Raw genomic sequence first — 13,449 nt, forward strand, 5'->3', positions numbered from 1 at the left:
AATCATACCATTTCCTCCTTCTATACTTCTTTTATAGCCAAAAAAATAATTTCATAAGGATAACACAAAGTGAAATTTAGTAGATGAGAACTTCGGCTTGAGAAAGATATTTGGAATAGTTCACTTCAATCAAAAGAAAATAAAATGTAGGAACATATCTGTGAAAAGTAGACTTTAAAAATGTCATTACGTTTTATATGTTACCAATGTTACATCAGAATCTTCTAACTGTAGGTTATAAATTTCCTCTGGGAACCAAATACAAATATTGATAAAGAAAGTGAGGATCCTTGCCAATAAGGTGATGTAGGTGGAGTTAATTCCCTGACCCTCTACCAGTGTCCACCAGAGGGAGAGCATTTTTCAAGGCAGAAGCCCAGGCCTGGTTGAATTAAATACATAAGTATCCATCAGGACAACGTAACTGTGCAAGAAACAATATTGGAATGAGAATGAAATACCTTACGCAGTCATATACAGCATCAAATTAAACTAGTAACTGTTGTAAATAAGTAGTTTATCTGATGATCCAGCATGTCTTATTTAAATTCTTCAATTCATTCATTTTTCCTTTCCTAAGTTAAAAAAACATTTGCTCATAATGTGACATTTTATTTTCCTTCTGACTTTGTGTTTTATTGTATATATGCAATAATATGTTCATTTATTTTAAGTATATATCATTTATTCATTTTTTTCTATAACCATTTTAGTGCCTGAAGGACCACCACAAAATTGTGTAACAGGCAACATTACAGGGAAGTCCTTTTCAATTTCATGGGACCCACCAAATGTGGTAACAGGGAAATTTAGTTATAGAGTTGAATTATATGGACCATCAGGTAAGTCTGAATCAGTTTTGTGCTTATCTTTTGGAGTAAGAATTATGCAAAATATGTTAATATTATCAAACTTCTTAAAAGTATCATGATCTTTTTTATAAGATCCTAAATTGAAGCAAATAATAGAAAAGCAATAAGGGAGGTGAGACTCTTTGAACTTTTTGCTTAAAATCATAAATACAAATACAGATGGCAAAACATTGTCCAAGTTCCCTATTTCATGAGGAGAAGCTGAGAGAATGAGATAACTCCTAAGAAGAGAGGTGTTAGAGGACGTACATGTCTTCAAATGCTTGAACAAAAGGACTTGATTTACTCTAACTGCAAATATATTTATGAAGAACAATGGACTTCAGTTATATTTGATCATATATCTGCTTAGAACAAGGAATATATTCTAATAATTGGAACTCTCTAAAAATAATATAGGCAACTTCATAATGTAGCAAGTTCTCCATCTTTGTGGACAAGCAAGACCTAGACATCCACTTGTCAGATATTTTGAGGGGTTCAAATAATGTATTTCTGGAAGTCAATTAAGTAAACTTTAAAATTCTTTCCTAATCTGAGATCCTATTGTTCTATGAAAGAAATAAAACAGAAGAGTAGAGACTGTTTGGGCCACAGAAGTTGAGTAGGGGGCTAGGCAAAATTTAGGGCTCATTTGAGGTGTGGTAGTGTATAAAGTGATATCAGTTAGAGTGGATTTGTGATTTTCTCCAGCTCCCTTCAACAAGAGAAGGGCAATGGAATTGAAGGCTCCTGTGAAAGTTGTGATTATAATTGACAGTGCCATTGAGGCTAGATAAAGAATGGAAACCAAGTGGTGAGGGACCAAACTAAACAGAATAAAATAAAATAGATAATAAGATCAATGAATTGGAGGCCCCAGTGAACTTAATGAATTGTTGCTTCAGGGTCCTAGAATAAGTGAATAGGAGTTAAGAAGGAATGGTCAGAGACAGTGGCATGAAATTGAGATCATGAAAGATTCACAGTTACTGGTAATAGCGATGTCTATGGGAGTGGCTGAGATAGGGTGATGGGTTAGATTATTTGAAGAGAGCTGGGATTGTTTTAAGGATTATCTCTAAAGATACTGAAATCACCACAAATTAAGATGGTAGCACTGAGAGCAGTGACATTGAAACAGGCACTAAACCTCCCAGAATGAGGGTGAGTAACCCTGGGCCTAGAAGATCCATCACTGCAACAAGAAGGGCTGGTGGAGGCCATCCATGACATGAAATAAAAAAATTGTGAACTTTTGTAAAGAGGGAGGTGTGGGACAAAGGACCTAAGACTAGGCCCTGAGGTGCTGGGAAAACACATACCAGACCAGAAGGCCTAGTCACTTGATGATTGTGGGAAAAATTAGACCATTTGGAGTGGTTGCAGGGAACAGAAGCTGTGTTTTTAGGGGAGAGCCAGGTTTCAGCTACAGGGAGAGATGAAAGAATTTTTCAGAGGCAAAGTTGAGGATTAAAAGAATTTCAATAATGGACTTTTAAGGAGTTTTGCTCAGAAGCTGAACTACAAATATTTTCTAAATATGTTTTTTTATAGAAGATAATGAGAATGTTTAGCATTTTAATTGACTGGATTTATGTATAAAATACTGTCACTATTTTAATATTAGCAAAATATAAGGTTTTCCTTTTAAAAATGTTTAAAAAAATAATGTAATTGGATAGGGCTTTATGATTTAATAAGTTATTTGGAATATTAGAAGATTTTCATGTTCTTTCCATTGTTTTGATTAGCCTGATATCAATGTACCACTAAGCTAAATGTTTGAACCTTGTAATAATTGTAATTGTAATATCTTAGAATTGTAATAACAAACATTAATTGCTGTTCTTGACTCTCTACTTAAATGTGAGAATGATCACATGCTTGATGAGAAAATAATTCAAAATTGAAAAGCAAAATATCTGAGCACTGGGTGTTATGCTATATGTTGGCAAATTGAGCACCAATAAAAAATAAATTTATAAAATGAAAAGCAAAATATCTTTTGCTTTTTGCAGGTCAGATTTTGGATAATAGCACAAAAGACCTCAAGTTTGCGTTCACTAACCTAACACCATTTACAGTGTATGATGTATATGTTGCCGCTGAGACCAGTGCAGGAATTGGACCCAAATCAAATATTTCAGTATTCACTCCTCCAGAAGGTAAGAACATCTTCAGTGTGTTCATAAGATAGTTTACTCTGCTTGTGGATTTTATTGCATTGGTTAAACATTATATGAGAAGCTATTTGGTTTATATTTACTTAATTCATGCTACTTCCTTATCAGATTACTACCTAGTGCATTCTGAACATGTGTTCCTAGAACATTAAACCCACAGCATGCTTCATAGAGGCACGGGAGATCAAGCAAGATTAGGAAGCCCTACATGTAGTATCGGTCTGTTGGAGACTCACACTGAAGATCGGCAAAACCTCAACAAGAGGCCAAAGTAAACAAACACATTTAACATTGCTTGATTCACAGTATTCAATATAGAATAGATTTTTCTCACAGAATAATATCTAGGGGAATCCATATATCCCCAATGCTTATAACAAAAGATAACAAAAGATAACAAAAGATAAAAAAAGATAACAAAAGGGTATTTCAAGCAAGGGAGGATTCCTAGAGGGTGCATAATATAAATTTAGCAGCCCATCTTGAAATAACAAAAACAATAGCTCTCCTAAACAAAATTTTTATTTGCATGTATTAAACATCACAGTTTTAGATGTTTAAAAAATGTTAGCACTTTGTCTCATAACGTAGTTTCCAGATTTTGTGTGATAGCTAACATACCGTAACTTGTAAATTAAATATACGTGTGTGCAAGTGCACACAATGCACGTACAACTAAAGACTGGGGCCTATGTTCATCAGATAAATCACTCAAGTATTTGACCATTAGGGGGCAGCAACTATTAGGGAATTTTGTACTTCTCCCCTTCAAAGAACAATTAACCATTGGTAGTATTTTGCTGTTGAAAGAACATAAAAATTATGTTTTATATCAATTTCAAATGAAAATGCTGATGCATATTTGATTTCAATATACAGATTAAGAAAAAGATGTATACTTACAAGCAAACTGTTCTCATATTAACATTTTTCTATTGTGTTTCTGTCAGAAGAGTCTTAGCTTTGTATGTTTTTCCATTACACCTTAAATCTCCCCTTCACCTAATCATTGCTCTTAAGCATTTCTTGGAAAGTTAGACAGCTTTATGAATGATTCTCAAAAACAGCAGTGACCTGGCCCTCATCAGACTAGAGTCCTTGAGTTTGGTTTTAATAGCATTTTCTCAAACAACTTAATTGATCAACTGATTTTTATTCTTATGTTATACGATTAAATACAGAATCTTTTGTCTTCCTTCAAATCAGGCCAGTTTTGGTGCCCCTAAGCTGAATCTGCAATTTAGGATTATTGTTTTATTGTTATTATTCTTGGCTTATAGCATTTGACAAAAATAGGAAAATAGGTAATATATTGCCACATATGATGTCATGCTGTTTATTTTAGACATCATTTAAACAGTTCATCTCCTTTTCTTTATTTTTGCATTTTTTATGCACAAAATAATAAATAAAAATATAAGGACATTGTTCAATATATTTCACAGGGCTTATTTTTCACACAAAATTATTTTGAACAAATGACTGCCTTTGTGTTATATAATAAACAATTTATCCTACTATCTTACTATCCTCCTGACCATATCCAGGTGGCTCTCAGGTGGGTTCCACTAAGGGCAGAAATGGCATGGCTCTTACCTCTGCATGCCAACCTTTCACCATGGAGTTATCTTGGGATAGTTCAGACTTAGGAAGGGCTTCAGTGAAATGCTCTAGCAAATGCAGTAAATGTCGCTTTCAACTTCTGACAACACTAATTCGTCCTGGTCCTGCTAATTAAAACTGTAATAAAGGAATCTTTAAACTATATGAGAGCAATCTAATAACTCACTAGAACTATATACTTTCAGTTAAAATTGAGATCTTCAGTTTAAACTCTTCTTTTTCATTTATTAATACAACAGTGCTCTTTGTGTTCTAATGAAATCTACTCAATTTATTTTCTTCTCCATATATAAAAGTCTTTTTAAAAATTCATTAGGACCAATTTTTAAATTAATGTCTTTTAAAACAACTAGTATTCTAACAAGTCTGCAGATCTTCATAGAAGAATGTTGAATTGACCTCTTAGAGATAACGATATATGCTATTATAGTAATATGGGGCTGATTTCATTAACACTGAGAATGTTATGTTCATAGTCTACTTTGATCATCAAAGAAAATCAACATCATGTTGTTATAGCAGTACTCCTCTACATTTCATAGATTCCTACATATTCATTGACATGTTACTGAACAGTATTCTACATAGACATGAAGAAGAGATGGTTTTGGTAAACAATAATACTTTAATAATTTCCAGTGTTACAAAGTGTCATGGAGTAGTGTTTCCCAAAATGAGACAATGCTATTGAATATAACATAGGTACCAGCATTTTCTTATTATTTGCATGGCGGTTAAACAAATCTTAAGTAAAACTTTATTGCTTCAATATCCCCTAATAACTTTTCTGTCACTAGTATCAAAGATCTCATAAGAAAGTTTAACATCAGGGCATCCCCAGTGGCTCAGCGGTTTAGCGCCATCTTCAGCCCAGAGCGTAATACTGGAGACCCAGGATGGAGTCCCATGACAGGCTCCCTGCAGAGAGCCTGCTTCTCCCTCTGCCTGTGTCTCTGCCTCTCTCTCTCTCTCTCTCTCTCTCTCTCTGTGTCTCTCAGGATTAAATAAATAAAATCTTAAAAAAAATAAAGTTAACATAATTTCTTAAAAGCAGAGAATTGAAATCCATATATATTCTTCAATTAATAGACCATGAAAATGAAGACTTTTGTCCTTCAACTTGCTACTTTCTGCAAATAGTAAATCTTTTGTAGAAAAATCACTGAGAGATTTACCTTTTCAAGGTTCTCAATGAGTTTTGTCAATAGATTTTTTTCAAAATTAATTAAAATTTAATTAACTTAATTTGCAAGATAATGGCAAAATTTATTTTATTTTTAAAGAGTTATTGATTTGAGAGAGAGAACCACAGGAGGGGCAAAGGGATAGGGAGAGAACCTTAAGCAGATTCCCCACTGAGCATGGAAACCTACACAGGGCTCAGTCCTCCTCCCCTGAGACCATGGCCCTGAGATCATGATCTGAGCTGAAACCAAGAGTCAGATGCTCAACCACCTGAGCCACCCAGGCACTTTACATAATGGCAAAATTTAATGTATTTTCTTTGCCCCAGTACCATTTGTTTCCTTTTTAATCCTTTTTCATTCGAAAGCTTAAAATCATTTCAAATATTATTTATCCTTCATATGCCTATTCTGTTTGTCTTTCATTAATAAAATTTATGGATGTATTGACTTGAGAATGATTCTTAAGTAATCCTTGTGGACAACACCTCAGGATTGATGCTGAACCATGAATAATTGCCTTGTGTATTTGATTTTCTTTAGTTAATTTGGTATCAATATTAAAAGGAGTTTGATTTAATCCATACTTCTCTGGTTTCCTCATAAGAATTTGTGGTGTAATAGATCAAGTATCTTTCTAAGGACAAGGACAAGGACAAATGGAGTCATTTCCTGTATCCCCTAAGTTTTTTCTTCTTTCATTGAAAAAGGAGAGAGAGAGATAGCTTTACAGTTGTTCTTATTCAGGTTTGCGGTACATTTTTAGAGTAATATAGAACCACTTAATCTTTACTTGAACTGTAATTTAGAATTAGTGTCATGGAGCAATATTTATTAAGTTATATTGAAAATATCTTACATATTAGAAGGTAAAGAGACTGCTACTGTTCTCTTTGATTAAATAAGAGACAGTAAAAAAAAAATATATATATATATATTTACATACACACATACTTTTTTCTTTTTTGCTGTATTGGGTAGTTTTGGTTTTCTACTACATTAATGTGTTAAATCAGATGTAAATGACACTTATTTTTTGATATGCAGGGTTTCCTTATCTCTTAATCTGATCAGGGTAGTCATTAGATTTGTTTCTTTAATTGAGGTTCTACACAAGTTCAAATTAAATGGAAAAATGCCAGATCTCTTCTATGAATTATGTTATACGATACTGGCCAATGCTTTGTCTACATAGCAATTCTAAAATAAAATGTAGAAGAAAGGTGGAATGGAAGCTTTACTCTCTAAATGGCTGTTATTTTCATAGTACACAGTTAATTAGAAAGTTGCTCTGCCTTTGAAAAAATGCGTGTTGGTAAATATGATGGTAGAAACATAAGGACTATATATATATATATATATATATATATATATATATATATATATGAAGTGGCCTGTGCAAAAGGTTTTATCTATCTCATTTCTCCCTCTATCCTCAAGTGCCTAGAATAATGACCAAGAGTGAGGGCTTAGTCTGTTGAATGATGAAGGAGTGAATCAGTGATTTTGGGGTCCTAGAACTCCTCCTCCATCCTTCAAAGGTCAAATGTTTTCCCTTCAGATTAGAACTGCTGTGGGGACAGATCAATCTAAAGAGTTATCCTTCTATATATAGAATTTTGAAATGTTTTTAGAAAAGGAGATTTAAAGAATTAGCAGATTACAGGTTTAATTTCATGTTTATAACTCAGTTTTGAGCACAGGTGTTACTACATGCTGTACAGGAAAATCTTGGCTGCAGTAAGAAAAATCTTAGGCAAGAATGACTCATTCATTCATCTAGTCATTAACTATTTAAAAACATTCAGAAATATTTGTATTGTTACAGTATCTAGAGGGCTTTCTAAATGGTTACTTCATAGAGACAAAAAAAATCTATGGAATGAAAACTCCATACAGTTTCCTGTATGGTTGAGGTAGACATAATCATGTTCACTAATTTTAAATTATATATATATATGTAATATATATAAATATATATTTATATATATAAATATATAAATTATACATATGTAATTATATATATATATATATCTTTACATTTGTTTTTGTTTAAGTTCAATTTGCCAACATACAGTATAACACCCAGTGCTCATCCCCTCAAGTGCCCCCCTCAGTGCCCTTCACCCAGTCCCCCATCCCCCTGCCCACCTCCCTTTCCACTACCTGTTGTTCATTTCCCAGAGTTACGGAGTCTCGATTTTTCCAAGTTCCCCTCCTTTTCCTTATAATCCTTTTCACTATTTCTTATATTCCACATATGAGTGAAACCATATGAAGATTGTCCTTCTCCGATTGCTTACTTCACTCAGCATAATACCCTCCAGGTCCATCCACGTCGAAGCAAATGGTGGGTATTCCTCATTTCTAATGGCTGAGGAATATTCCCTTGTATACATAGACCACAGCTTCTTTATCCATTCATCATAGATGGACACCAAGGCTCCTTCCACAGTTTGGCTATTGTGGACATTGCTGCTAGAAACATCAGGGTGCAGGTGTCCCGGCATTTCATTGCATCTGTATCTTTGGGGTAAATCCCCAGCAGTGCAATTGCTGGGTCGTAGGGCAGGTCTATTTTTAACTCTTTGAGGAACCTCCACACAGTTTTCCAGAGTGGCTGTACCAGTTCACATCCCCACCAACAGTGTAAGAGGGTTCCCCTTTCTCCACATCCTCTCCAACCTTTGTTGTTTCCTGCCTTGTTAATTGTCACCATTCTCACTGGTGTGAGGTGGTATCTCATTGTGGTTTTGATTTGTATTTCCCTGATGGCAAGTGATGCAGAGCATTTTCTCATGTGCTTGTTGGCCATGTCTATGTCTTCTTTGGTGAAATTTCTGTTCATGTCTTCTGCTCATTTCATGATTGGATTTTTTGTTTCTTGGGTGTTGAGTTTGATAAGTTCTCTAGAGATAATTTTAAATGTTATTTGTAAGAGTTGTGACATTAATTTTTAATTCCTTTCTGTTATCTTAAAAGTAAAAAGGGTCATTCTTTATGTTATACCCATAAAGTGCCTCTGTTCTAAATGGTATTTGCTAAAACTATACAAATGCAAAATAGCTTAGGGAAATGAATTTGATGTTTTACCACATCTTGGTAATAATGATGTAGTTTGGGAATATAGATGAGGTTTGGCTGAGGTCTGGAGCTGACTACCAAGAAAGAAGTCTTGGGATGTCTTTGGTGCAAGTTGGTGGTTTTATTAAAGCATGGGATAGGACCCGCAGGCAGGAAGAGCTGCCTGTGAGCTGTGAGGGGTGGCTGATTATTTGCTTAGGAGTTGGGGCAGGTAAGGAAAAGGGAGGCCTTCAAAGGAATTTTTGTATGCTAAAGAGGACCTACCAGATATTGGAGGCCTTGCCATTGTCAAGTTAAGGTTGTTTTTCCCTTTAGTAAAGCATTAACGTTAAGGTAGTTGGGAGTTTCCTTCCAGAAGTTAGCTTACTGATAAGAATGCTTTTCTTGTAAATCACTAAGACATTTTGTAAACTGAGGGAGACTTATGTCTATAGGGCTATAATCTCTATAAGTTAACTATTAGTTTTTCTTTCCCTTGGCTTTAGGGCAGCCAGGAGTGCCTGAGAATGTCACACATATCCCACCTGGGTGGGGAGGGGGGGTTGTTTGTGGGGTGTCAGCTTGTGCTTTGTCCTCAGCTAGCCTTCTGTTCCCTCATCAATGAGGAGTTCTATCATTTTCTTTCTTGAACATTTCATTCAAGGTCCCTTACCATAACCTTGCCTAGTAATAAGAACGATATAATTATACCCATTTTATAGGTTAATAAACTTAGAGGAGGGTTTAATTGGCTATTCAGAATCACACTAGCTATTAAAAAAAAAAAAAGTAGACAAAATCCCAGGGCATGTTTATCCTTGATCTGTTATTACGCCTGTACTACTGGGAGGTTTACTGGATGTCACTCTTGGTCACTTTCTAACTAGAATTTGTGTAAGTACTTGGTGCTTTATTGTAAACCAGATGTTAGTTTTGTTTCTGTTTCTCTTTATTACTGAAAAGAGTAAGGGTACCTGAAATTAGAGACTCACATAATTCATTTGTAAATTCAGCAGAGCAAAATCAATCAACTCTTCAAACAATCTCATGTAACAAGTTCAAAGACAATCTAATTGAATTTACCAACTACATTTAATTTCAGACAAAGTCTTCTGGATATTATTTTTTGTTCTGTTCTTATGATTTTATAAAGCTTTCAAGGTTTCTACTGGGCATTAATCATCCCTAGACAGCTTTTTCTGGGAAGTTATTTTTATTAATGAATTTGTTTATTTTTTTTAAATGAATTTGTTTCAAACAAATCCTATGACATTTTGAGGAAATTACTCCATGTTATCCTATTTCTTATTTACATTTTTTGAGAACAGTATGTAGAAATTCACTTTATCTGTGTCTTTAAAGAAGCTTACACATATTTAATTTGTAAATAAATAGTAAATTGTTTTAGTCTATTTTCTAATAGGCTTTCTTACAAATCTTAAATGGTGAGCTAATAATTTAGGGAATTTTTACATTTTAAAAATATACTTTTAATTCTTCCCTCCTTATTCTTTTTTTTTTTTTTTTTTTTTAGTTCCAGGTCCAATATTTGATTTACAACTTGCAGAAGTAGAAGCCACACAAATAAGAATTACTTGGAAGAAACCACAACAACCAAATGGAATCATTAACCAATACCGAGTCAAAGTGCTAGTTTCAGAGACAGGAGTAATTCTGGAAAATACTTTGCTCACAGGAAAAGATGAGGTATTCACTTTCATTTCACATCTTGGTGAGCCCCTTCTACTTGGTTTTGGCCCCGATAACTTGGAAGACTTTTGGCATTCAAACATAAAATATTTGACAAGCATCATGGTACAAAGTGAAGTAAATTTGGGCTATGTGGATAATCTAGCTAGGTCATATTTCATTTTAGAATATATATTATTAAGTGCTATTATTCTTTTTCAGCATACAAAAATGTTAATTGAGCAATTAAGTAGGACTAAAGGTACTTCCATAAGTGGATATTATTATGGTAATTCAGTTAATGAATTGTTTAGAAACTCCTGTTCTGATTTAAACACTCCTTCGGCTTACTTGCAATTTGGAACAGTTGCCAATGAAAAGCACAGTATTTAGTGGTTGTTGTTGACAAATGACTTGGCCTGTTCAGTGTTTGGGAGCTAATTTTCTCAAAGCTACCTCATTTAAAAAAAGATCCAAACAAAGTATGTTTGATAAAGAAAGCAAATGGGGGCACCGGGTGGCTCAATCGGTTAAGCATCAGACTCTTGGTTTGGGCTCAGGTTATCATCTCAAAGCTGTGAGGTCAAGCCCCGTGTCCCACTCCCTGCAATGAGGAGAGTCTGCATGAGGTTCTCTCTCTCCTTCTCCTGCTGCCCCTCCACTTGCTCACACACACACTCTCTCTCTCAAATAAATAATCTTTTTTAAAGCAATTGACTGAATAATGGAGATTAAGTTATTCATAGATATAAAATAAGAGGACAATGTGTTTGCCTCTATTCACAATGAAAGTCTTATTGTTTCCCCCTTTGCATCTGTTAGAAATATAAGCCACACTGGTTTCCTTCCCCTGTCTTCACTCACCTTACCCAACCAGCTATTCATCTGTGAGTGCCCTATGAGTGTCCAGACTAGTCACATCCAAGTATGGGTACAAAAATTAATGTCCCTAGGACCAGTGAATTCAATCACGGGCCTCACAGGAGCTACATGATGGCTTATTCATCAACTGGCTTCTACTGTTTGGGTCCAGAAACACTGCTTTTTCTAGCTGTGCTATTATTTTTCCCATACAGATCATCCACTCTATTTCTAGTCTCTGCTTTCTTCCACTTCTTATACCTACTTGAAAATTGATGTTACTATGTGCTCAATGTACTGGCTGCCCAGGATTTACTGGGCAGGACTTTTACCATCTCCAGCGTAGGATTAAAATTCAATCCTATGTTTACTCCTTTCCTGTGTGTAAAAGATGGGAGTTATGCTTTCCCTGATATTCTAGTTGACAACTCAGGCAAAGGGCAAAAGCTTAAACCTTTGCTCTGGCCAAGATGGTCTTAGATTAGATAGTTAGCTGCTTTGGGACTAGGTGACAGATCTCCCACTCCTGTTAATGACATCTGTTGAATCACCAGCTACACCACCTGTTTTTCTCTTGAAGCTAAGACATTCTAGAAAGACTTCTTTGTGATTCAGCCTCTGTCTCTATGGCTTGTCTCTATGCTTGTAATTCCTGTGATATACTGAAGAGAACAGGAGCTTTGGGGTCATATAAATCTGGGTTTATATCCTTGGTCAGTTAATGGGCTCTGCTATAGAGAGATTGAGAGCATGGACCTAGGAGGCAGACTGCTTGAATTTAAACCTTGGTCTTGCCATTATGGCTAGTTTAACCTTAAGAAAGTTGGCCTGATCTCTGTGATTTTCAGTTCCCTATTCTCAAAGATAGAGTTTATCAGAGATCCTGTAACAAAGGGTATTAATGAGGATTTAATGGGTTAAGTGCATAAAAGAGCTTAGAACTCTATGTGGTGTGTGGTAAGTGCTATGCTAAATATTGTGACCTGTTGTGATTGTTAATCATGGGATTGGAACTTTCACCCTGATTGACATTCATTATTAGTTTCCTTATCCTCTCTCAATAAAAGGACATATTAGTTCTCCTTATTTCTATGATGGTATGTTTACTTATTAGATCAGGCCCATTATTGGTATTTCGGCTTTCCCATGTGACTGATGTTTGGGTTCATCGTTTAGGAAGTTGATGTGGGGACAGAGATTTGGGAGAGGCCCTAAACCCAAATGAACTTGGGTTCTAGCCTCAGCTCTGTCCTTTTCCAGCTTATACAACCTTGGACAAGACAACTTTTGGACACTTGGTACCCTCATTTTTAAAGCAGGGCTTATAAACTCACCTTATAGGGTGAGCAGTAGAGGAGATAATAGATAAAACCTCTGGTTTAGTGTATTCATTTATTATCCTTCGTCTTGACCTTGATACAAGGTAAGGATTCTTTCCTTTCATTCACTCTTCAACTTCTCAAAGTATGGCTTCCACACCCTTACACAAGAATTTTCTAAATCCTCGAAATCTTGTTAGAAGTTACCAGTGACCCCCTAAGTGTCAAATAAGGTAGTTACATATTTTTCAGTATCCCCATCTTCATTGTCTCCTCCAGAATCCATCTTTCTGCCCTCCCACTCTCCAGCTTTTGGCTATTTTTTTCCCTCATGCTTCCTCCACTTTCTTATCCTGTGACTTTATAAAATTTTGGTCTTGTGTAATGAAAAAAATGAAAAAGCTTGTTCTCCTATAATTTTCTAACTCCTTCCTGATAAAGATCTTCTGCACAGTTCTGTTTTGAGCCTTCTCCTTACACTTTCTTTTGATGATCACGCAACTTCAATCACAGCTTCCTACTTGCGTAATCCCTTTGCCTTGCTTTCTATTCTGGTCTTTCTCTGACACTCTATTCCTAATAACAACCATTTGTAGAGAGGTTCTATCAGGATATATCACATCTAAACTCATTTTCCCTCATAAAACAAAAATCCCTTTTGGGATAATGTCTG

General features: G+C 35.1%; 1 protein-coding gene across 3 annotated transcripts in view; it reads left to right on the forward strand.

The window, feature by feature from the left end:
- Positions 1-13,449, forward strand: part of PTPRQ (protein tyrosine phosphatase receptor type Q) — a 246,333-nt gene that overhangs the window by 65,806 nt on the left and 167,078 nt on the right. For all 3 annotated transcript variants that reach the window (XM_077845626.1, XM_077845627.1, XM_077845628.1), the window contains 3 exons: positions 714-842; positions 2,873-3,019; positions 10,442-10,614. In XM_077845626.1, coding sequence (XP_077701752.1) covers positions 714-842; positions 2,873-3,019; positions 10,442-10,614 — 449 coding nt within the window. The remainder of the gene's footprint in view (positions 1-713; positions 843-2,872; positions 3,020-10,441; positions 10,615-13,449) is intronic.

The sequence above is a fragment of the Canis aureus genome, chromosome 13, assembly GCF_053574225.1.
Source record: "Canis aureus isolate CA01 chromosome 13, VMU_Caureus_v.1.0, whole genome shotgun sequence".
Taxonomy (NCBI): Eukaryota; Metazoa; Chordata; class Mammalia; order Carnivora; family Canidae; genus Canis; species Canis aureus.